We start from the raw sequence: 26,365 nt of genomic DNA, 5'->3' as shown, positions 1-26,365 counted from the left end.
GAGAACAGTCACACAGAAGGGGAATTTGATCTTTCAAGGATAAGAATATGGAAAAGAAATATTTGATGTGTTTTAGATCTCTGTTTTCTCATCTAGTGGCTCAAAAATATAAAACTTCTAAAGTAAAGAAGGGGAAGCAGAAAATTAAGAGACAGAAAAATCGAAAACAGCATGAATAAAAAAATACAATCACCTCTCAGGCTTTACTCACTTGTTTGGAGTTTTCTCCTCCAATTCTGACACTTATTTAACGCTGAGGAGTGAAAGCTGTTGGCTCTCTGGAGTGCTGAACAAAAACAGAAAGGACACAGGTTCAGCTAATGCAGCAAAAGAAGACCGAAAATGGAGATGTTAAAAAATAAAAGTAGAGGGGAAAAAAACCCCAAACCTCCGGCAGTGGGGTCAGTTTTCCAAGCAGCCTCCAGCGGCCCCGGCCCCGCGGCGCGGCCGGGAGAGGGCAGCGCGCGCCCGCCGCGGGATGCCGGGATCAACTCCTGGTGGGAGAGCCCAGGAACCTTCTCACTTATCCCCAAACCGACACCGGTTCTTTTCTCCGAGCAGCCGACACGAGCAGAAGGACGGACAGACAGACAGAAGGGCGAGGGGGCAGACTGAATGCGGGGGCGGGGGGTGGGAAATGCGCCAATGCAGTTGGGTGAGGATGCAGAGCCAAAACAGGCTGCTCAGAAGATCCGGATAACCCGGCTGGCATGGTGGGGAGGAAAATGATGGTGATAGGAAGATGAACTTAGCAGCCAGGGGTGGGAGACAGCATGGAACTGGGGAAGAAAAAGGATAAAATCCTTCAGTGGGTCACAAGTGCTGGGAACATTTCAGGGTCTGCTGCTGTTCTTCTGCCCTAAACAAGGGTCTCATTATCCAAGAGTCAATTCAAATTGCTGTATGAAACCCCTTCTTTTCTCTTTGGATTAAAGATGCACATCTGGATTTGGGGGTGGTTGGGGGAAGAGATGGGAAGAAATGAATGCTGATGGCCTTATATTTTCTCCAAAACAATTTCTTTGGCTGTTTTTAGCACATCTTTCACTTCTGACTAGCTTCAGAAATGAGTTTTCATTTGGAGGCAGACTGTTCCTAAACCTTTCCATAGTTCCCTGCTGGCTATAGCATTTCCTCTTTGTGCTTTCACTGGATAAGAAGATTTTAAGCAGATACCGGCAAAAACACAAACGGCACAAAGCAGAGCTCTCTAGTGCTTCCCAACACAACCTTTGCCTAGGCAATGCTGCAGATATTGCACTGGCTACTAAGAACATCCAAAGTTTTTGCCTGTGGGAAAACATTCATCCCAACCCTGCAAGCTAAATATGAGGCACAACTACTCCAGGTTACCCTGCATCACAGAAATGGTGTTTCAGTTACAGCACCAGAAAGGCAGAAACATTCCAAACAAAGACACGACTAACAGGTAGGACCTGTGAGTGGGAACTAATGCTACAGGGAACATCCTCTGCTTTGAAACCTCTCCCCCAGCCCTGCTTGCAGCCCTCAGGATGCATCAGGAGCCTCAGGTCAGGATGCTGCTTACCATCAGCAACTTTGGATGTTTTGGAGCTTTCCTCTGGCATCACAGGGCTGCTGATGTGCGACGCCCACCTCTGGATGGGGCTCGAGCAGGCGAGGGGCTCCAGCAGCATGGTCTGTCCTTCGCTCACTTCAGAGTTCGATGAGTCACCATTAAAATCAGACTCCAGCTCAGAGCTACCAAGAAAAAGGGCAAGATAGAAAGAAAGTGGGACATTTCAGGAGGTATATGGCACAGAGTTATTTCCCTTCAGCACTGGCAGCAGTGTGGGTGTCTCAGTGAAATAGGTGTTGGGCAGCCAGACCCAATGTCCTAATTTTCCCCATTTTCATCATCCTTATTACAGGACTGTAATTTGCTGTAGGTGCTATACAGATGAGCTATCCCTTTTCCCACCAGACTTTGCATTTGCACCAACAACTAGCACCTGGAGTCAAAGTGCCACTGAGAGAGACTCGGGGTGAAACACCCCACTGCTCACTTAGCAGGGACAGGCCCTTCTGCCTGCAAGGCTGTACACCAAGATGAAGTAAGGGAAACGGCAATGCCATAATTGGCCTGGAAACAAGGCATGAGGGTCAAAACTCTACACTTTTCACATCTTTTGCACAGATTTTTGGAAATAAGAGGAGCCAGGAAAGAAGGAGCCAGGAGGAGAGGTGTGAGGACAGCTGTGGGCCCAGAAAACAAGGCTTAGTCAAGAAGTTGGAGACAGTTGTAAGCATTAGTCTAGAGAGAGAGGACTGAGCGAAGCTGCATGAGCAGCCTTCAAACATGCAAAAGGTGTCTGTAAGAAATAAAGAAACAAACTCTCCTCGTTCCTTGAAGCCATTGGGTCAGCCCATGTAACAACCACCTCAGGGAGGCACTTGAGCCAATAACAGAGGCAGATTATGGTATCCCTTCTTTAAATGTAATTAAAACTATGCCACACAAAAAAGTATGTGAATGGTGTACACATCGTGGCCTTGCCTCATGGTGGAATGACAGTTTGAGGTGATTATTAGCCCGTTTTCCAACAATCATGCCATTTCTTTCATCTCTGAAGTCCATATTGTAGGGAACAGACACGGTCAGCCCTTCTGATGTGACCACATTCCCACCAGCAGCATGATCCAACTCAGCTGAGTTTTAATGCAAACAATACTGCTAACCTAATTCATAGATTTACTGTAATGATTAATAGCTCTGCCTTAAAAAAAGAGGAGCTCACACCATAAGCAGTCCTGTTGGTGTAGCAGGAAAACACTGCTTTGTGTTTATATAGCACTGCTTGCAGAGCCCGGGGTACAGCTCAGGGGGAAGAGAAGGTAAAGGACATGCTGCAGACCATGGACAGGCTGCAGACAATGCCAGGCTAAAAGTCATGCATTTAGGTAGCACTCACCATCCCTGCTCCCCGGCTTTGCCCAGATCAAACCAACAGTACTGGGAGGCCAGGGTGGGCAAGACAGCAGGGACTGGGAACATTGCACCAGGTGTGCAGCTCTCAGCAGGCTGAATCAGAGTGGTCTTATATTTCACCACTAAAACATACTTTTCAGGGTGGCTTTCAAGAAGCGCCAAACATATATATGTACATATAAAAATGTAAATATATGAAGGCTTTGATAGCTGAGTCCCTGTGTGGATGGTGTGATACCACACTGAGATCAGGCAGAGCGCCACACCAAAAAAAAGAAAAAGCCCTGCCATCAACATTGATTGATATCTTTCTGTTTTAAAGAGCAAAAGGTTTATTTTCCTTGGCCAATAAGGAGGTAAATGCTATAGCATGAAGCTTCTCCTCTGATCTCTGCTTGGTAGGTAGTTATTATTCACAGTACCTAAAGCTCTGAACTGTAAAGCTGTGCCACCGAGCTGGTCGTTTTCCTAGTCCCACTGAGCTCCCCCTGGACAGCTCAGCAGTGCCATTTGTCACTTTCTATTTCTCTTATTCCCCGTTTTTGGGCAGGGGTTGGTTTGCTGGAGCAGCACGAGGGGCACAGCAGGAGCCCGACCTTGGAGCCACTGGCACTCGCTGCGCTGGTGACAGACGTGGCGTCGCTCCCTGTGCCACGTCCCGCTGGCAGAGAACCAGGGGCCTTGTCGTCCAGCTGCGGGGGCTGCCGCAGGGAAAGGAGCTGATCCCTCAGATCAGAAGGATTAGCCGGCTCTCATCACTGTCCGGGTGCCACCACGAGCAGGAGGGTATTAGTGGGGGATACAAGCACATGCTCTGCGCGGCAGGGGGGGTGTCAAAGAGGGACTAAACCCTTCCCTGTGTTCTTCATTTCCTCACAGGAGAGGAGCCCTTGATAGGCTCATCCTTCCCTGTAAGAGCACCTAGATCCAAGTGCAGAGCACAAACCACTGCAGGGAATAGCAGAAAGTTGCATTTCTCAGAGCATTGCTCTCCACAAGCTACACAGCACCACAAACAGGTGTTGGGAATCTGAATGAGCTTCCCTACAGAGCAATACTGTTTGCAACAGTTGGCTTTAGGTTTGCCTTTTTTTGCTTTTCCCTCCCCCCCTTTTTTTTTTTAGTTCTTAGTAAGGAAAGCTGCTTTACTCAGGAGATATCCATCTAATCTTTAGGCAGAATGAAATCCCACAGAATCCTGCCCAGAGAGTCAATATATTCTAACGCATATGCAGAAATTGTGCTTCCTCTGACAGCTCCTTAAGGATCATCCAATTTCTTAGGGGTGGGTAGGCTCTCAGAAGTCCCAGAAGAGGCCCAGGGTGTGGAGCTGCAGGATGGTACCCAAGGTGGGAGGTGGCCACGTCACAGGATGCACCTTTTGCCACAACACACCCACTTGCTTAATCCCGGTGTCCCAAAAAATGTCTGTTCCAGAAGCTGAACCCAGGCTGATCAGGGCAATGTTTTTCCCTCTGATTCAGGCCCCTGTGTGGGATGTGAATGTTTGAAGATTTCCTGCAAAGTGAGTCATGTGCCTGGGGGGATTTATGGCTGTGGTTAAGAACAATTGTTATTCTGAGCGGTTTGTCTTTTTCTTCCATCCCCCCTCCCCCCCCTCCTCCCCCCTCCTCCCAGTTCTACATACACGTAGTACTATATTTTGTTATATTTTTCTTTAGCAATCCAGGGGAAAATCAAACTGGGTTTTCTACAGGCTTTTCTATAGGCTTACTCATATTTTCAAGTACCTGCTTGCATCACTGGTGACCATGACTCGGATGGCAAGAAAGTTATGCTCAGTCATCTCCTCCTCAGGGATGATCCTTATGGCAGAACACTTGGTGGAAGGGGGTGAGAACCAGCTCTCCAAGTCACAGCGCCCAGGGATGCTCTTCGCCTTCTTGGGGGAGGTGGGTGCATCAGCCAAGGGCAGACAGAAGCCTGGCAAAGCACAAAGGTGATAGCAAAGTGTTAGGGGAGGAGGGAACCACAGAGGAACTTCACTCCTGCCATCGAGTGGTCTTGGCCATCGCTGGTGGTTTCTGTGTGGGGCCCTGTGCTGCCCCCAGAGGTGTGTCCGTGGACAACCTGGCATAGCAAAAACTTCCCTCCAACTCAGTACAGCCCTGTTGGGTTTCCTAAGCTTGGATTCAGAGAGAAGGAAACTTCAGGGGCAGCCTCAGCTTGTGCAGCTACAGGAATTGTGCTTCTCAGTGGGATGACCATCAGGCTGGGTGCCTGCTGGCAGTACTAAGGCACATGCCTGCCACACAACTAGGGATTTACGGGCTTTTTTCTGGCCACCTTTGTACCTGTGCTTGTGGCAGAAGGCAGTTGAATCAACCTTGCTAAACCTTCAGCCTCATACTATAAGAAGTGTAGGTTAACTTTGGACAGTGGGAGTGAACAAAATAAACAGACATCTGAGGTTATTTTTGATTGTGTACAGCAAATACAGACACTGATTTGGAAAAAGCAGCAGCATCTCAGCAGTTAAACAGCACTATCCCTGAACTCTGCATTCAGGCAAGATGAATAGAGAGTAAAGTCAAGTTTCCCTTGCAATTCCCTGAGCAACCTCATCTAATCCACAATCTCCTGCCCAAGGAAATACAAACATATCAGCTGCACAAGTTCCCCTGAAACTCAGTGGAGAAGGAACAAGTGACAAGCTCTGGGAGAGTGGTTCTGCTTTGTTCACTTCCTGTGTGTGGTGCTTTCACCACATCTAATTCAACACTAGTGCGCTAATTTACACCTGTATAAGTGGAAAAAACATCAGACCTTGGACATGACTCATTTTCTCATCTGTTAGAGTAAACTATTCAGTAAACATCAGTTAAACTCCTATTTAATTTGCTGCTCCTCTATTTATTTCAGGAGTGCACTCACCCCATCCTTGCAAGGGTTTTTACCTTGAACACCAAGTGCTTGCAGGAGTTCAAAGTGGAAAACAAACCCACTGGGAGGGAGCAAGAGTGCTACAAGTGAATCCCAGACACGTGGGAAAAAATGGAAGAAATTCATACCTCTCTGATTTTTATGTCTGAATTCTACTTTAGCCCACCAAGGCCACCCACCCAAAGATGATGTGGGCAGTGCACAGCAAGCCTGGCAGTGTTTGGGCAACTCATGGAAGCCCACAGGATGGCAGGGCATGGCTGCCCTTCCTCACAGGAAGGCATGAAACATGAGCTGGGCTGGACCACGAGGTGCCATTTCTACTTGCCAGAAGCCAAACAGAAACTGGTTTTGTGAGCCAATTTGTAAAACCCAAATCCTTCAACTTTCTCCTTAAAAGATGGTGCATTTTATATGACAATCAGAGCAAACAAAACCAAATAATAGTTTTCCAGTTCTGTCTATAAACTTTGTACCCATGCTGGCAGTAAGCACTGCCTGAGGCCACTGCAAGCAGCTGTCAAAGAAAGTCAGTTTTGCCATTTGCTTGCAGGCTCAGTATGTGTTCCCACCCCATGCATTAATGCTCTCCCTGCCACGCTAACAGGAAAGAGGAGAAAACATGTTTATGACTAACAGACACACAGCTGGAGACCATCAAAACCCACAGACAGACAGACTACCTACAATGATTCCCAGCGTGGTTCCTGAACATGAACAGATTTCCAGTCAACAAGTCCCTCTTCAATAGCTTATTACACATCCAGTTTTCAGTCATTAGGGACCTGTAATAGTCAGAGCTGGTGAAGGACCTCAGGATGTCACCCAGGATACCAGATGACAAGGATGGATGTAACTCTCTGAAGAGTTACATTTCTGTGCTTGCTTTTTTCCTATTGTTATGATTTGGGGTTTTTTTTCCCCTTTCTTTCTGGCATCATCATCTCTCCCCTTGAATTCTGCACCCAGAAGCTGACCCTCTCAGGAATTTGTCAGACAGCAGAGTCCTTTCTGAGCAAGATAAGTTTACATGCACAGTGATACTAACCCCATTTAAGATCAGCATCCTGCACTGGCATCCCTGCCCATACCAGGGGGGTTGGAATAGTCCTCTACTGGTCACTGCCAACCCAAACCACTGTAGGATTACAAAGTAAACCCACTCCTTACTAACATATTTTATCCATATTTGTACTGTGACATATAAATTTGAATAAATTATGTTGTACTCAACTCCACAAAAGCAGAGACCGGACCATTTTGGTATTTCAGTACGTGGGACGACCACACGTGCACTAACTCCAACACTGGGTCACACATTCTGCAGGCCTTTTGATAAGATTAAGTTAGTACTGCTGCCCCTTATCACAGGGCTGCACCTTGGGCAACAGGCTCAAACAGAAGGCAAAGGTATCCCAGAGGCCCAAGAGTCAGGGTTTCTTTGTAGGCTCTGATATCTTAGGTCTCTCCTTCTGCAGCACTGAGCTGACCCCCCCGCCCTGTAGGCAGGTGCTGGTGGTCACACCCAGCCTGGAGGAGAGTTCTCAATCCCTAAGGATAAAACGGATGTGGACCAAGCGCAGGCAGCAGGGACTTGCTGCTGCTGGACTCGTGTAAACAGCACAGGAGAAGAGTGTGGCCAATTCAAACAAAAGCCTGGAGCTCTGCAGGCCTGGATCCCACCTGGCAATCATTACCTGCCCCTCCACAGCAATGTAAACACATCCAGTCGGCCACCTCTGCGACTCCGCCGCGGGCCAGTGCTGCCACTAATGTTTAACGAGTACCAAGGAGGAGAAATATGTCCTGATACAAACAAGGGGTTCAAAAAGAAAGCCAGGGCTTCTTTAAAGCTCTCATTTTGCACAGCTAGGTAAGAAGGGCTACCTGAACTAATTTCTCCTGAATCAGCCCAAAAGTTGAGAACTTACACAAAGGTAAGGTGCACATTTATGCTCCTGAACAGATGCTAGGCTCTCCATTCCAGCCTCACAGCTCTCCCTGGATCCTGAACAGCCACCCATCCTTGCAGCACCAGCACAGACCTCAGTGAGACATCAGCACAGCAAGGCTGAGCGGGAGGATGCTGATTTTCTGGAAATCTCACTCCAGGGCAGAAACCAGGCTCTAAACATCAGTGCCCTCATTCTCATCACACTGCAGGTGGAGAGTTAAGGACCTCAGACTGCTAATGTTTGAGTCTTTTCACAAGTCTGTGCCCGGCTGTACTTCCCATGTCAACCCGCTTCTTCACCAGAAGACACAGAATGGCAGTACTGCTATTACCAAAAGGAAAGGGGCATATGGGTGGATGAAGCCACTCATCTGGGATTATCCAGGCAACCCATGATGCTGCAGGCACCTCCATGGCAAGTCAGAGCTCTCACCTAGATCAGGGTTCACAAAATCACTGAGTGAGTAAGGTTGGAAAGGACCACAGGGGGTTCAGTGGTCTAACATCCCTGCTCAAACAGGGTCATCCCAGAGCACATGGCACAGGATTGAGCCCAGACAGTTCTTGAATATCTCCAGTGAGGTAGACTCCACAACTTCTCTGGGCAACCTGTTCCTGTGAGCAGTCATCCACACAGGAAAGAAGTTCTTATTCATGTTCAGGTGGAACTTCCTGTGCCTCAGTTTCTGCCTGTTGCCTCTTGTCCTATTGCTTGGCACCACTGAGAGGAGCCTGGCTCCATCCTGTGACACCCTCCCTCCAGATACTGATAGACACTGATGAGTTCCCCTCTCAGTCCTCTCTTCTCAAGACTGAACAGGCCCAACTCTCTCAGCCTGTCTTTGTAAGAGAGATGCTTCAGTGCCTTACTCACTTCCTACCCAGGACAGGAGATTTTCTATTAGAAACTACGAGACTGAGTCAGAGGAACTGGACTTTATAAATGTAAAAGCTAAAAAGGCATCCTGTCTGCAGGATGGAAAAGGGCACAGCCCCGTTTCCTGCCCATGCAAACTGGTGCCATGCCACTGACCTCTGCATGGCAGCACCAGACATTATCAGAGGAAACCCCAGTCCTCAGGAAACAGTCGCTCAAAATAGCATTTGTGTAAAATCTTACTTCATTTCCACCTTGCTCACTTCAGATATCCTATTCTCTATGCCTCAGCATGCTAAAGACCTCCATCAGGAAATTGCCTGCTCAGTTTGGACTGGAGTCCCTAGTAATCCTTTACCAAAACATTCAAATAATTTGCCTTGGGAAGGGGGGTGTGTGTGGGGAGAGCGTGGACAAGGCATGCATGGGAAGGTGTTAACCTTGTGTCACAGTCAGACCAGGTCTGTCACGCGAGTTTGGCTGCAGGAAGGCAGCACACACCACCAGCCAGTTAAAGCAGAAATGTCCTGACAACAACAGATTCGTGTTTTTTTAGGTTTCTAGTTGCTGAAGGTTCCCAAGGCAGTCAACATGAGCAAGCTGAGGAGCTAATGGGTTCATTTCCAAATCCTCTGTGTCCTTTGGTGCTGTCCTGTGCAGGGGTGAGGGAAGGGAGCGGGCAGGGCTCCCTGCTGTGCTTGGGCAGGAGCTGCAGGCCTTCTGCAGCTGGTGCAACCCAGGGTGTTTGTGCTGTTTTATGGTCTACACTACTGCAACTTGTATCTGAAGGGCTGGTGGGATTAAGGGAATTTAAGTTTTCCATTCCTTAAGCTGACGTTAACGTCCTCCCTACTTTGCTGTCATCCACATTTGATGATCCTTCTCAACCGTAACGCTGCCCCAGTGCCTTGTTTTGGCCACACCAGTGCCTGTTTCATTAATTTCACAATTCTCCTCTCTCAATCCTAAGCACACTGTGCCTTCTTGAATTGATCCCCCCACCTCCTGGTTGCCCTTTTCCCCGCAGCCCATCTCAGGGTGATGTCCCTACTACCACCAGCCAGTCAGCAGGCTCCTAGGTGCTCCCTTCACTCCTCTTCCAGCTCCAAACTTCAATAGCCCTCACCCAGCTGCAGCCTGGCTCTGGTACTGAGCTGGGCAGCTATCAGGCCTGGAGATATCTTGCTGCAGGTGGACCTGGCCCAAGACAAGGTCTTGGAGGGGCTCTGCTTTCTAAAGCAACAAGAACAGCTCTGCAGTACCACAAAACCAGCCTTGTGCTTCCTCTTTCTAATGCGCAAGACAAAATTGCAGGTCCCTAAGTGAGGGCAGAGCCAGGCTGGGTGGAAGCACACTGGCCAGGGGCTGCCCTTCACTGGGGGCACAGTGGGGGTAGGAGGAGGGGGGGCTGCTCTCACCCCCTCTAGCCCAAGGGCACTGCCAAAGGGCACACTGGGCCGGGGTATAGCGTGGGCGACCAGCCTTCAGAGAACGTGCTGCCCACCCAGCCAAAGCCTGCAGTGAGCTGATTTACTTTAGTACCAGACCTGCAGCAACACTTCCACACACAGGCTTTATGGCCCATTTCCTCCCTACAAGTGTCTCTCCTCAGTCAGAGCTCTCCTGATTAGAGTCCTTGACTGACTTGCACTGAGAGAAAATAACATGGCTTTAGTTTGGTTTTGGTTTTGTTGTTTTACTTTTAATGCAAGTGGCAGAGCTTAGCTGCCTTCATCTACTTAAACAATAAGCAATACAGCCAGTGATTTCAACTGAACAGTCATGTATTCATCTGGCCCTCCCACTCAAACGCTATGAAAAATGTGGATAAAAACAATTTCTCCTTTGTCTGCATTTCAAAACTCACCTCACCCTCCTCACATGGGCAGAGGAACAACTGTTTTTCTTACAGGGCAAGGATTTAGCTAGACCGTGTGGTAACAGAGAAGTATTCCTAAAGCTTCAGCTGCAGGGCTTGTACACAGGTCGGCTCTTACTCAGAGGTCAGAGCTGTTCAAAATTCACTTCAGTCTATGGACTTGGCCTAACAGCCCTTGTAGACCCCAATGGCAGATACAAACCCCTTTCCAGTAACACAAGTTTTTCTCTCCATTAAGTGTCACATGAAGTGTTCTCAATTCAATATTGTACCCTCTCACCCTTGCGTTTGAGACAGCAATGTCTGCACCAAGCCTCAGATGAGTCAGACAGGCAGCCTGTGAGGGACAAAGAGATGACGAGATCTCTGTAATTCTAAGGAGGTTCACAAAACTTGGAGCTGGGCCTTACTGCAGCTGCAGAGATGTGGTCAAGGAGCACAAATCCTCAGTTTTCCCTCACAGAACCAATAATCCAAACACCACGTTAATTTACTCACTAAATTAGTGAGGACATGGACAGCAAGACCATCTTCAGCCAGGTTGTGGCTTCTGGGTGGACTTCCAGGAATTCACAATCAGATCCAGCTGCATATGTGGCTGAGTGGACTGGATCACTCAGGGAAGTTTGTACCAAGGAACAGAGAAGGCAACAAAGCAACCCATGCCTTTGGGATGACACAGCAAGGCTGTGCACTGCATTGCCAGCCTGCACGCAGAGCACGCCCTCCTTCAGAATCCTTCACCTCCTTTAGGGGAGGACAGGCTGCAGGAAGATGGTCCCATAGCACAGCTGCAGAGCAGGAGTCAAGCAGGACTGGTACCTTGGCAGGGGCCTGTTTCAAGCTGATTATCAAATCTGAGAAACAAAGGGTAGCTTGTTTATGGCTTGGCAAAGCAGCAGCTTTTAACTGGGAATATAGTGATGGTATTTGGAGGACCCCAGCAGCACCCCTCCTGGAGGAGTTTTTAAAAGACCTTTCCCTTCACCTCTCTGGAGATGCTCTCCCTGGCTGACCCTTCAGGAAGCTCACAGCTTCGAGGCAGTATCATACTAACCAAAACTCAGTACGGCTCTTCCGCTCACAGAAAAATCATTGCAACCCTGATTCTCTCCATGACAGGCTTGTAAAATTCACATGCTTACAGAGTAACACCCAGTGATGGTCCACCTTAACCTAAAAAGCATTTTTGCCTTTATAATATTTTTTAAAATAATTTTTCATATACCATCAATCCTCAGAGGTCTGGACGCATTTCAGCATCTTACAGGGCCTTCACGCAGCACCACTGTTCTGCAAAGGCTCTGTGCCAAGGAGTATGGCAGTGAGACCTTGTGTCCCCACAGTGGGGAGAGCCAAAGTCATCCCAAAGCCCAGAAACAAGAACGGAGAAGTCTCTGGGCATGTGGGATCAAGGATTTGGGAATTTCAAGAGGTTTTGCTAATACCTTGGTTCGCCTTCCTCAGGTACAAGGGCAAAGCTGACAGTCTAGCACAGCAGTGATCTTTCCTGTCTATAATGTGCTGCATATTGAAGACATGAGCTATGTGAATATTCTTACAGCCCAGAAAGGTTGCAATTACTTTTGCAAGCAATTACTCACTCCTGGAGTGAGCTTAAGGCAGTTTATACCCATGGAACATGGGGCAGGTCTCCACAGCTCCCAGGCACCCATGCTATTTTGGCTCAAGCCAAGCAGGACCAGCACAGGTGGAGAAATCCCTCTTCATGAACCCTTCATGCATTGCAGGGTGTCACTGCCAGTCCCTGTCTGGACTGAGAGAGGGTTTTTCAGGGGGCACTGAGCTGCACAAACCCAAATGCAGGACTGATGTCTCATGGTCTTGGCACCACTGTGCACTGCCCAGGACGGCTGGGCCATGCCAGCTCGACTAGACTGCTCTGCCAAATATCTCCAGCGCAGGTTTTTGAAAGCTCAAACCTCAGAGCTGTTTACTGCCCCTCCATGACTAACAAACTGCTAAATGCCGTCTACCAGCAGGCAAGCTCCCTCTGCTAATGCAAAACAGACAAATGCATCACTGCATCCCTCCTCCTGGTCCCAGAGACTCTGCCAACACACCAGACCAGTTTAATGAGGGAAAGGTGCCGAGTTACACGCTGGTGTCTCACACACCGTGCTAATTCAGTGCTGCAGAGAGAAGCACTGACACCTATCTCTATGTTATGCCATGCTTGCAGATGCAATAACAATGGGTTTTGCTTAGCTGATGAAAACACCACGATCCCACGAGAGTCCCTGGCATGGCCCCCTTCCATGCTCAGAGCAGCGTGCCACTGCACACGTGGCAAAGGAGAGGCCCTTTCCAAAGGGGCTTAGTGTCCACCCACCTGGGGCTTCACAGACAGTTCTTGACACCTTCTATGATTACCATTTGTAAGGCATTGATTGTTCCAGCATCTGAGAGCCCCCACCAGGCCAACACGCAGGCGTGAGCAGGTGATGTTATTCATCCTGGCGAGTCCTGCTTGACAAGGCAGCCTGACTCTCTGTACGGGCTGCTGCTGCTCCTGGGTCATCTGCCAAACCAGCATCAGGCAATCACACTACTGTGACCTGGCAAGGAGATGACAAGGGCTTGGGAACCAGCCAAATCTGGGCAGAGCCAAGCACTCGTTGGGGCAGCTGGACCGGGTCAGCCATTTCCCCCCCACCTCAGGCAAAGCACGTGCTGCCCACAATGGCACAAAGCCTGAATTCTGCCAAAAAACATCCTCCTCCCCACTGGGAGGGCTGGGCCAAGCGGCTCGGACACCAGCTGACTCAGGGCAGCTGTGTTTGATCAGCTTTGCTCAGGAGTGGCTGCTCTCCACGTGCCTCTGGCTGGCAGGGACAAAAATGGTCAAAGATCTCCAACCAAACAAAAATCTCTAACCAAACCTGCTGCAGCCACTTCCCCATCCAATCAATGCTGTGGGGCCTTGAGCAGTCAGAAGCATCCATGTTTCTTCTCCCTCCTCCTTTAGCTGGTTTTAAGTCATCTGAAGGGAATTAATTTCTAAGCAAGGTACAATGAGAGATCCGGTGGGATTTCTTGGCTAAAGCGAGTCAGACCAAACAGGAGCACTGCACAAGAAAAAAGGGGGACTGAACCACACTGAGTTAACCAGAGTTTAAAAACTTAGACAAACCCAGAGAAATCTCTGAAGGCAGATGGAAAACAAAAATAGCCAGAACAACAAATTTTAAAATTGTATCAACCTTTCTGCTTTGGGCCACAACACACTCCGGGTACTGGTGGTCAGAAGCAAAATATTGGGGTCCCCCACATCATACACAAGGTCTGATGGCTGACCAGGCGGAGATCCCCCAGCTGAGTCCTCAGAGGGGATATGAAATCATTCATACTTGCTTCTGGAAGTGACAGGGGACCCTGCCACAACTGCCCTGCCCCAAGCTCCACACCCGCTCTGCAGCTATGGAAAAGCAGAGAAGAAATGATTGGATGTAGGCCTTGTTTAGGGGGTGGACAGGAAGAACAAAACCTACTAGAATGTCTGAACCTCCAGTCAGGATGTGATATTTTGGCACCTCTGGCACACCCCCACTCTTGTGACTCCCTGACAGCTGTGAAAGCAGGAGCAATACTTACCCCAAGCTGCCCCAGCCCCTCAGGACTGGCAAAGGGATTTCTGGTCCTTAGGTGAAAAAGCACCACTGAAATCCAGAGTGCTGCTCTGGTTAGGGGGAGGTGAGTGCTGGACTGGCATGGGGTTCACTTTCCCCACTGTGCAGCTTGTCCACACAACACAGTGCCCCCTGTAAAGACTCCAGGCTAACTTGCATCCTGCTTTCCCTGCTGGCAATCCCAAGGCTCTTGGCCTGACATTAAACCGTGTCACCTCATAACTCATTCACAGGATAAGTGGACTCTGCCTGGCCTTGTAGGGAGCTGCTGACTAAGGCAACAACAGGAATAAGCAATTCTAAAGTGGAATTACTCACAAACGTGGGCAGCTCTGATGGTGAAAGAAAGCACCAGTTGTCATCAACAACTGACATTAAGAAATTCAGTCAGCACACCACAAATTCATTTGTAGCACACCCAGCATGCTTTACTGCCTGACTTCTTACTGTGCCATAAACCAAAAAAAATAATCTGAGTCTAGCTTACAATACAGCAGTGCTTTAAGAAAGCTGTGAGGACAGAAAGAAGGTGTCTTAACATCACTGCTGTGCAAGCACAGCTGAAACAAACCCAGTGAGGTCAGGGGTGAGATCCAGGGCAGAATGCACTCACCAGGAAAGCACAGCCCACATGGGACTGGGACAGGGAATGGGGAAACACCCCCAACTTAGTTAGACCTTGGTGTTGCTGCAATACAACGATCACCAGCACACACTAGAGTGAAACCCAAGCTCAAACCTGTTGGAGCCTCAGCTGCGTCCTGTAATCTGTGATAAAAATATCTAAGTCTGCATGGCAGCACTGCCTTGTGTCAGAGTTTGAAACTGAAGCCATTTCATTGAGGTATTTTACAGATCTGCCTTAGGAAGCTATAAGGCTTCCAGCAGCATTCCCAAACTGATGGACTTTACATCACACCTGAGATACCACTAGGCAGGTTTTTGAAAAAGGTCCTTGAAAAGGGATTCCTGTAAAAGGTATGGTGGCTGACATTTCACAGATTACAGTTCTTGCCACATTTCTCCTGCTTTTTCCTCATGCTTCCTTCATATTTATAACAGAAGTAATTTCCACTTTATTGTGGCAAAGAATAAACATGACTGATACTCCCACAACTCGTGAGGTACCACACAGCTCCCCACAGCAGCAGGACCAGACAACCTGCCTGGCTTCCAACCCCAGTGCCTACAAATGCTTTCCTGCCCCTTCTCCATCCATGACCCTGTGATGGGCTCCTCCACGGACCCTTCCTCCTGTCCCCATGATAAACAGAGACTTTGGAATTCAGGCATGGAAATAACCAGGGAATTTGAAGCTGTCAAAGCAAGACAGAGCCCCCCACAACTTCTGAATGCATCCATGGGGAAAATGCACCTTAACATTCTTATATAAACTAAGCAAAAATTAACAGAGAGATAGGAAAAAAAAGCAACTCAGTGGAATCCCACTAGATATACTTGAATGTATATCTCCAGAAAAAAATTGATTCTCAAACAGAACCTGCTACAACAACACACTATTTTAGAGTAAATATATATTTTATCAGAGCAATCTGTGTTAGTCTGGTATATTAAGGCATGTATTAATCATGAATTAGGAGTGCAGCAACAACAGTTTCAGTTTCCAGAGTGATCAGTGTTATCAAAACAGTATTTCTGGACACAAACTCAAAGGCCTAAAAATGTTAAAACACAAGAAGTGAATAAATGAATGAATACCTGCAGAATAAATGCAGGAAGAGCAAATTCAGTACTATAGCAACATGCAAATTTCTTCATAATTTCACATTTCAAAAAAACATTTCAGAAATCCCATCCCTTTCAAACAAGTTTGGAGGCCACCACCTGATGAGATGAGGTCAGAGCCTCCCTTCTTTTTATGTGAACACAGTTCATGGAGAAAAGGAAAGAGACTTGGAGAAATATTTACATGATTAATATGTATACTTGGATCAAGCATTAATACATACTGTCTTCTGATCTCCAGTGACATGATCTTTCATGCAAAAAAATCAAGTTATCTGCAAACATGTCATGTCTTCAAAAACATAAATATTAATGCAGAATTCAGCACATTTCAAAACTCCTTGTTTTGATTGGAACATGAGGAATGAGTGAGCCAGAACTGAATTAAAGTTCATTATAGTAACTAATTGCCATAATGTTGTGGAAAAATGCAGATCATAGTCCTTGCTTGAGGTTGGAAGACATACAGAAGCAACTTTCACTGGCATTTTATAGCTGTAGTAATTTAGAAGAAACTAAGAGGAAAAGAAATTACTCTTCTTGGTAGAGTTAATGAAAGGCTGCTGTTTGAATTTGAGCGATTTTAAGAAGTTGTGTCTGTACTCTTCTTTTCAAATCAAGTACATTTAAAACTTGCAAGATCTTTTTCATTACAAAGCATTAGCATAATTACAGTAAAGGCAGGTTACCTTTACTGAATCCTGACATGTTTGATTTTCATTAACAGGCATCTATGACAGTTGATGCTGCCTGGCTTTGAGAACGAAAGGTTAGGCTGGCTTTTCAAAAAAAGAAATGTAATTAAGAAAATACGCACATCTCTGTACATATTTTCAACCCAAATGGCCCTCCTGGCAACAGACAAGTTCAGACCCCATTTGAACCAGTATAAAGAGGAGGAAAGGTAGAGCAGCTCCTGAACCTGCCTGACACAGTGAATGTCACCTTTATCCTTCTCATGCTACAATGGCATCTATAACATCAGGTCTCAGAAAGCATTAACTAGGTAAAGAGGCATAAGTATCATCCGCTCTAAAATCAGAGTTTTTGCAAGACACCCAGTTCTAGGGCAGCTCAAGACTAGAGTAGCAGATTGTCTACCTTTCAAACAATTCCAGCTATGCCAAGGGACAAAGTATTATAACTTTGAGTTGCACTTTTAACAGTACTTGCTTGCTGGACACAGAGCACCTCAGCTTTCAGAGAGAGTTCCAGAGAAAAGCAGGAGGAGGATTCAAGTCTCCTGCTCACAGGGAGCTCTGCTCACACAGCCAAAGGAGGAGTCCCAAACAACACTTGTTAAATTCACACAGAACTTAACCCACTAGTCTCTCCCTTCAAAAGCATTACTGATATTAAAACAGGGAATATTTATTTTTATTGTGTAATAATTTTGACTGAGAGTGAGGGAACTAACACAAATTTGCTTCCCTCATGTTGCTTACTTTGTTTTCTTTCTTTTCCATACACTATGTCCTGTCTTGTCCATTAGTGTCCCAGGGCATGGACTGTTTACTGCAAGGTATAGGCCTCTACCAATAGGATTTTGTCTAGTGATTCGACTTGTTTGGCCTTCTGCATCACCAAAAGAAACAAATCTAGGCTCTAACATTACCCAACTCCAAGTCATTGTATTGATATTTTAGCAGAAATAAGTGAAACTTTACGAGAACAGCATGAACATCTGAAGCCTCTCAAAGCTTCAGCACCAAACAAATCATCACCTTCCGCAGACAAAACCCCCTTCTGATGTTCCTCTGCCACTGCCTCTTGAGCCTGCTCTGAAACTGTCAATTGTGCAAAGAGTAATATTTAGTTTTACCCAAATTGCTTTGCCCATTGCAACTAAGGAAGTGCCAAGTATTGTCTTCAATGGTATTTGTTGCCCCATGTTTTCATTATGCAAACTTTCTACTGTGCATGATGGCTTTTCCTTTGGCAGGGAAGATGGAATAGCTAATTGAGAATAACATTTGTTGTTCTTTGGCAATGTTGTCTTTAGCAACAATTTAAAAAAATTAATTTCTGTCATTCAAACAACCCCAATGAGGCTCAGTTTGACTGCATTTAAAAAAAAAAAAAAAATCACACAATTCTTCCACTAAATTATTGGGGCTATTCTCCCTGGGATTTGTTTTTTTCCTTGACATACAAAGGAAGAGATTATAGCTTAAGAATTGCAGAGGAAGCAAAAGAAAGAAAATGAAGGGGAGGAAGACTTAGGAAAGTTATTTTGGAGAACCCAAAAGGTGTGTTTAAAAACAATCACATCACCAGTGCTAAATACAAAAATTCAAATAGAGAAAATCCATGGCACAGTAAATGAAGGATAAATAATTAAGAGAAAGTCACTGTTAACAGGTAATAGGTCAATAGGTCACCAAGAGCTGCAGCTTCCAGGGGTCCAGAAGATACTGGGAACTTGCAAATAGCACTCCAGAGTGAGTAGCAAAGATAAAGCTTTATCCACAGTTATTACCTGCTTTTCCTGAACACAATATAAAACCCCAAACCCATTAACTTATTACCTTTGTGACATATGTTAATATGTAACATAATAACATGAGGAAAGGTAACAGAAGTCAAAGAGAAGAGGACAAGTGCCATCTGTGTATGCAATACAAGCAAACCCCATGCTCACCAACACCAGCTATCACTGCCAGGAAGGATAAATCCCAACACCAGGCACCTTGGATCTGCAGCGATGGGATAACTTGTCAAGGACTTTGACGTATATCCCTTTCAAAAGGGACACACATGCAATTACACCACCACAGTGAAACTCTCTGGTCTGTGGCCCAGGCCACAAGAAGGGTAACACCACAGCATCCACCAGAAGAGGAGTTTGCAAAACCAGCATAAAATCACTATTAAGTCTGTACCCAGGAAATTTTTATATAAGGAAGAGATGAAACAAGGAGACTTATAAAGAACTACATTTATTTTTGTTTACAGCAGATATCATAAATAAAGCTAAAACAATTTTCACCGTGTGCAAAATACAGAGTTTCCATGTGAAAATTTAAATACAGAGTTAAAAACTATTTAATAAAAATATTCAGTTAAGATTATAAAGTAAAGACAGAAGGTTTAGGAGGAGAGGGACAGAATCCTCACTGGGCAGGAACAGCGAGGAAGAGTCTGAAACAGAGAGTAAAAAACACAGCAATAGGAAGTGGTTTGAAATGGCAGACCTTCATATTAAAGCATGCTGAGCTTTGTAACAACACACTGTAGCCCTGAAATACATAGGAAGTCACATCCCAGCCATGCGTGTAGGAAGTGACCCTTAAAATACAGAGAGGTTTCTGCATGGGCACAGCATAGGGACTGTCAGAGCCATCAACTCATTTTAGGATACCCACACAAATAAATACTACCAGGTGAGTCCCACAAACAGGTCAGTAAGATAAGGAACATGGAGCTCTGACCCTGTGGCCCTTCCACATTCCTGGCTAAAGCATGTGAAATGGGGAGAGTGGCAGAGGATGGTTAACCCCTCCTGAAAATTACTCCTAAGATCAGTTCCTGAAGGCCCCCCCTTTTAAAGGGATCCTCGGCAGGAACAGCTGGGTTACGACCACATCAGCCAGACCCTGTGCACCTGCTGGTCAGAATGAGCCCTTGGTTCTTGCTGGGATTCATTTCCCCTTCTAGATTGTCAACTTCTGATTACACAAACTGAAACTTATGCATTTCTTTACATAAAAATAATCACATATGTTTGTCACAGGGAGTAGTGGCAATGTCTCGTGCAGCAAGACAAATCCATTCATCAGGGTGCCAAACAGGGCCAAGTTAATTAGTTAATAAAACAACTCAAACCAAAACACTTTGGTTATATAAACTTGGCATGGTGATATTTCAGCCTGAGAACTGCAGGCATATTTTCTGCTATTATTCCTGTCAACAATGTCACTTGGGGTGGAAGACTGGAATTTGCATTGCTTTGGCTCTTTTTTCTACAGAATCTTTTTATACCATACTCTTCCAGTATGAAAGCAGAGAAGTGCTCAGACAGCACCAGACTGCTCAGATGCTACTTGCTCATTGCCCATCTGAGCTCATGCCAACCAGGAGAATCAGCTGGGTAATGCCTTCCTGACTTCATTTTAAATCTTTCCTTCAATTCTTTGAAAAGAACAAGGCTTCAGCTAGTTCTTTCAAGGAGATATTTACTTGCCTAACTTACCTGAAAGGCATAAGGAAGCACACATGCACAGACACCGAGAGAAAAACATTCCCTATAAAGAGCGCAGGCATTACCTTTTCTAGAACCATGAATTCAGCAACAGGTTAAATGATCATGCCAAAGCTCCATTAATATACCAGACACACACAGTTTGCTCCAAAAGTTTTAAAAAAAACACAGAATGCTGTCAAACGATGGTGTTAGTCACAAAATTTTGCACAATTTTGGAACTGGCAAGCAGAAAAAAAAAATCACCTGAGAGCAGAAAGGCTTCAGCCAGTGAGCGGGTGCAGCACCGGAATGTTGAATCGGACTAAAAGCAATGAGGGACATTGACAGGAGAAGAGAGCAGGGAAAAAAAACACAGAACTTAACTTGGTTATATAGGAAAGCATCAGGAAGATTACATAGGTGCAAAGAAGAATTGGCCGAAATGAAACTGCCTTTCTTGCCTTAAATTATGAATGAGGACAAATAAGTATGAATATTACTAGCAGAATATTAAGATGAAGTGAAAAAAAAAATCTACCAATTAGACTGATACCAATAAAATAACCCTTCCAACAGAATCACCTGCAAAATCCCAGTGGAATATGCAGTTTAATTAAGATTCCTCAGGAAAACATTTGCATTATGCAAGTTCCTGAATTCTGTTGTAAAAATGTAGGGATTTTATTTCCCATTATATAAACCTATACAAAACCAATACAATATTTTTTTTTAATCTCATTTTTACACTTTCTACTAGTAAGATTCATTTGCTTTAACTTTATTGGACAGAGATTTCCAAATTTCTTAGTACATCACCATTTTCTACAAGTTCACCATTATGCTCACTCTGCTGAAAAAGCAGAAAACTTCCTGTGGTAAAAAGCAGAAGAAAACTTCAGGAAAAAGTGTTCCTAAAGACTCTGCTGTTGACATACTGAAATCAAAATTGATGGCAACCCAAATTTTAAAACCACTTAGCAGTTTGCTGTGTCACAGGAGTAACGTGACAAACCGCACTGCAGATTTTCTCCTTTTTCGGGTGAAACCATTACTACCATCAGCAAACAATTAAAAATAATACAGTGTTTCAAATTAGGGGTTTTTTAAATGCAATAAAAAAAAGGTACAGATAGATTTCTTTACATATATACAGATGCTCACCATGTTACTATAATTATTGCTGTGTCCAGTCAATGTTCTAGCAAAGTTTGGCTGAATATGTTTGAGCATTAATGGCAATTTATTTCAAAGGAATGCTACCATATTTCTAAACAATTTTCTTCAAGCACTTTTTCAAGTTCTCTGCATATACTTAACAATTTTTTTCCAATAATACATAACCACTCTAAAATGTGAAAGTCTTTACCCTCACAGTTTAAAGAAAGTCCAACTATCTAGAAGAAAAATCCAGTTTGTAATTTATTTTTAAACAAAAGATACATTTCCTTTTAATATCTAAGAGGCAAAACAATTAAAGTCATCTTTGCCCACTCGTTATATTAAAAAAAATAAAATCAAAACTGCCAGCCCACGAGAAACACTGTCACTTGAGACCACTGGAAGGTCATCCTCAACTTCAATACTAACTGAATGTGACAGTATTTCCTATTGTTTATGCCACATTCTTTTGGCTACAAATAAATACTACAGATGCTTTTAATTTTAGGCTACAGATATTGCCATGTTTATGTATTTACCTATTTCTTGGTCAATGCCTGAATCTAAACATGTAAGTATTTGAGAGGCAGGGAATATGCTTACCTCACTGGCTAACTAGGCTGAAAATAATCAGAATTGGTATGGCAGCATGTCCTTGCTGTAAATAGATTATTTACCCTGTCCAGACACCTGCTGTTTTAGGTAGATCTCACTGAGAGACATCTGAAAGAAATTTATTTGGTGGCTGCCACTGGTTGTACACATTGAAATGAATTAAATACCCAGCTAAGAAGTAATCTTAGAATACATTTATAGGTTCTTGTTGTTTGTTTTTAACTTGTGTTTTGAAGAAATTCCAACAGACACTGGGAGCAGTGCCTACCCAGAGGCACAACAGTAGAGATTTCAGCTACAGATGAGTGCTCCATAAATTCATATTCCTCGTATCAGCCACCTAATGAGGAAGCCTCGACCTGAGGAATAAGTCAGGTCTAATTACACTACCAATTCCTTCAACTTAAAAATTTCAATCAAGCCTTCACTCACCCAGCATTTGCTCTTCAAATTTATTTAAAAATTTAAATAAATTAGTAGAACAGATAATACCCACTTATCAACAGAGGGTATCTATCACACGTAAGCAACGTAAAAGGCATGACTAGGAGCAACGTGAATTACGTACATGATTTTTTTCAAAACATATTCATGCAAGTTATAAACCTCATAACCCAGAGCAAAGATGAAAGCAAGAAAAAAAAAAGCTACGCGCCATATTCAGGTTTCAAAACCCAGTCATTTGTCAGAGATATTCCCCACACATCTGAAACACATGTTCTTTCTTGGTCTAACTAAAAAAAAAAAAAAAAAAAAAAAAAAAAAAAAAAAAAAAAAAAAAAAAAAAAAAAAAAAAAAAAAAAAGAAAGTGGAGGGGTCGGTAGGCAGGGAGAAAAATGGTTTCAAAATGTACCATCCTGCCCAATGGTCTGATCACAGAATAAAACAGGGGGAAAAAAAAATCTACAAAATATCCTTCATCTGTCTGCATTTTCTAGAAATGTGTCTGGACACTGTCCTTCATGCTCTCACATACAGTACATTTTATGTTGAAAATTTTGATTGTGTACCTCATTTATGTCAGAAGGAATCCACCGTTCATTGAAGTCATGCATTCAGTTGCATGAAAAGTAAAAAAACAAAACTCCAAAACCAAAAACCCCCCTCAAGAAAACAGTCAGGCTGTTAATTTTGAAAATCTGAAAGGCACAACTGAGCAAGACACGTAGAAGAATTCAAACCCTATAGAATCTTTTCAGCCATTCAAGCACATTTTCAAGTGATAGCTCTGCTTCCCGGTACATGTGAGTAAGTACCTCTAGAAGAGCACAGAGGAGTGGCACACCAAGGCTCAAGAGTTCGTACAAGTAGGTATAGTTATATGCATTGTCCCTGAAATGAAGATTGGTAGCGTGCAGAAAACCATGCATCCAGTTAGACAGGCGTCTGGGAATGTCAAGCAGATCCCTTGTCACCCGCAGGGGCCAGCTTAGCGTGCCCCTAAAGAAGGAAGTCAGGATACCTGGGGACCTGTCCTCTGGACTGCTAGCAGCAGACAAAGTGCTTTCTGTGGTGGTCTCTGGGGGTCTGGGTTCCATTTTCTTCCATGCTTCTGCTGCCGCCTTACATAAAACAACAACAACAAAAAAAAGCTAAATATGCTTCTAAAGTATCTAAGTCAAGTTTCTAACATCTTCAAGTCTTTATGTACATTTCCATTTCCAATTGCTCTTAACTTTGCTTTGCATAGGAAAAGCTAAATTCCATTAAGAAGCAGATTATAAATATGCCAATCTCATAGAATGAGGAGGTTTATATTTTAGCTCCGATTTTACTACTTCTGCACCTTTGCACCCTGCTCCAGATAAAGCTACCTCAACATTTCCTGCAGGACCAATAGAATCAATACCTACCTTTCCTTGGATTGGTAATGTTGCTCTTCTCTTTCTGTGTTTTGTACTGAGTTTGCAGTGTGTAAAATGAGGTTTACAGTAAAATTTACCTAAAAGAGGGAAAAATAAATTATATGACATGTTATTTATATGTATATAGACTGAAAACTCCCTATCTCGGAACCCCAGACTCTAGGTGGGAGTGCCCAAGAACTGAACCTCCTGTTCTACAGCAGCCTGGAATAAATTACACTGTGCTTGACCAGTCCTACTGCTTTCATGTCCTGAGCCATAACATCTTAAAAGAAATAACCTATATTCTCTCCATCCACGTAAATCTGCCACTACTATGGTTTATCCTAATAGATCACATTATTTAATGGCTAGTTATAAATGAGAGATAAGAATAACCTTGTATTGTGGGAGAAAAATCACCCTTTCCCCCCCTACTCGGACCTGTTATTGGACAAAGTGCATTTTGGTCACTGAACTCATTTTCCACTGAGAATTTCTTCATTTAGAGCTCAAGTCTGTCATAACTCAATTCTTTTGAAAGACTAGGACTGCAAGTACAAGGACTCAAACTCAAATATCAGTATGGATACAAACAACGCACTTGGCAGACCTCCTCCTGACCGACCTACTGGGCCAGATCTTTTTCCCCAGTTCCATTAAAAGCATCAATACTCAGACATTTCAAAATATTCTTAAATAGCCCCTGCATTACCTTCTTCAACATCAAAGGCATAAATTCCTAAACGGAGTGTTGTAGAACATATTTCACACTTGAAGCACTCCCTGTGAAAGAAGTGGCCTTCTGCACTCAGCCGCTCCATAACATAGACCCGTTTTTTGCAGAAATAACAAATGTCACTCCCCCCAATAGACTGAGGAAATTCTTTTCGCAGAGAACTCTGTCAAAAGATAAAAAAAGAAAAGCACATAAAGCCATGGCACTACATCCAGATATAAATTCTTATTAAGGGGGTAGCTGAGTTAGCTGCTTGAAGTGTTACACAGCACCCTCCACACACAATTACAACAAGTGTCAGTCAGCTTTTTTTTATTACTCATTTGCTGCAATTCTGTAGGTTTATGCATCAACTAATAAATCAGGCATCACAAGGACTTCAAGGGATGACTTTTGTGCTGGACTTGCATTCAGTTTCCCTCTGGGAGTTCACCAACATTTTGTGATTACTCAGGTACAAGAGCAGCATCATCTCCAGACGCTCACTTGTCACCCTGCACCACCCTGGCTCAGTGTGGGCTTCTCAGAGGAAAGTGAAGGCAGACCTGGCCATCCTGAAACAACAGACACCCTGAAGACTCAATTCACACACACTCCAGGGGAGAACGTAGTCTTCCTTAAGGTCCAGGAAGAAAAGCTGACAGTCTTCGACCCTGATGTCCGAACTACTACTCACATCTCTGCAGACATCTCCTCTCAACCATGTTCTTCCTGAGACTACAGCCCGAGCTGGGGCTTGGTTAGTTTTGAAAAAAATCGATTTGTTGCCTACCACAGAACATTTTTTAACACACTGGACTTTAAAACATGATCCATAAAAGCTAGAAACTATTTTGAAAGTTTTTGTTGAAATTGGGCTGGCAATTAACATTCTTTCATTGCCACAAATCTCATCCTCTCTTGGATATACATGCAAAAGGTATAGAAAAAGAAATAAATTATAAATGGATTAGATGCTACTAAGGACTTCCCTTGTCTTATTAAACACAGGTATGAGGATGTTACTTTGCATTATTGTATTATGGTTGGTTACAGGTCGGTGCAGATGAGCATGCTGCATTTACCACATTCCATCACCATCTCCCTCCCCTTCCACCATCCCTGCTGCCACAGGAGAGGTACCACACGTGGGATGGAGGAGGTGCAGGCTTGGCACAGTCCGAGCACATTCAGACAGCAGTACACAATCCACACATCTTTAATTTCCCAGCAAAAAGCAGCTTTGGAACAACCTTCTAATGTAAAGTGCAAGTCACAATTGTCATTGTCACACTGTCTTGTGTTTAAAAGCTGAGGAACCTACTCCAAAATCTGCCATTAGCAAACCATTTTGCTGTGATGGATCATTCCAGAGCACGACACTTCCCAGACAAGCAACCATGCAAGTGGAAAAATACATTTTAAATGTCTTTCTAAAAATACGGTATTAACAGATAGTTACAATGAAGCAGAAGCAATTGAGTTTAGTGCTGAGTGGTAAGTGTGTGTCATCACCACACCACAACACGTTACTTTGCTTCCCAATACCTTACAGCTCTGAGCAGTGGAGGCAGCAGATGGAGAGTGAGGAATGGGGCAAGAACCTGTAGCTCTGTCCAGGGATCGCCTCTGAATTCAATACAGAATAGTGTCAGCGTTGAAAAACAGCCCTCCTCAAAATGAGGCATGGTGATTCAGCATTTGTGTGTTAAAAATAACTGCATAAACATGTACTGCCCAAAACTTTCTTTAGAAGCCACCCTGATTAGTAATTGCCTTCTGTTACTAATTCTACAGTAATTACATTTAATAAAAGCCTCCTGAAGTTTTAATTCATACAGTCAAGTACTAAAAATATAAATAGGAGACACGGCGAGCAACATTTCC

At 44.5% G+C, this 26,365-nt stretch overlaps 1 protein-coding gene across 2 annotated transcripts in view; it reads right to left on the bottom strand.

Moving 5' to 3' along the window:
• The window catches only part of MICAL2 (microtubule associated monooxygenase, calponin and LIM domain containing 2), a 147,744-nt gene that overhangs the window by 29,081 nt on the left and 92,298 nt on the right, over positions 1-26,365 (bottom strand). The window contains exons 24-30 of one of the 2 annotated variants that reach the window (XM_027881789.1): positions 26,027-26,107; positions 24,476-24,662; positions 23,770-23,858; positions 23,379-23,478; positions 4,702-4,894; positions 1,550-1,722; positions 212-286 (exon numbers count right to left, since the gene is read on the bottom strand). In XM_027881789.1, coding sequence (XP_027737590.1) covers positions 212-286; positions 1,550-1,722; positions 4,702-4,894; positions 23,379-23,478; positions 23,770-23,858; positions 24,476-24,662; positions 26,027-26,107 — 898 coding nt within the window. Of the gene's footprint in view, positions 1-211; positions 287-1,549; positions 1,723-4,701; positions 4,895-18,883; positions 19,102-20,407; positions 20,466-23,378; positions 23,479-23,769; positions 23,859-24,475; positions 24,663-26,026; positions 26,108-26,365 lie in introns of those variants that run through there. The other variant, XM_027881790.1, reaches the window with a different exon arrangement.

This window comes from Empidonax traillii, unplaced genomic scaffold (assembly GCF_003031625.1).
Source record: "Empidonax traillii isolate 1590-97213 ecotype Southwest subspecies unplaced genomic scaffold, ASM303162v1 scaffold95:size1152806, whole genome shotgun sequence".
Lineage (NCBI taxonomy): Eukaryota > Metazoa > Chordata > Aves > Passeriformes > Tyrannidae > Empidonax > Empidonax traillii.
This window is presented reverse-complemented; position numbering and strand designations above follow the sequence as displayed.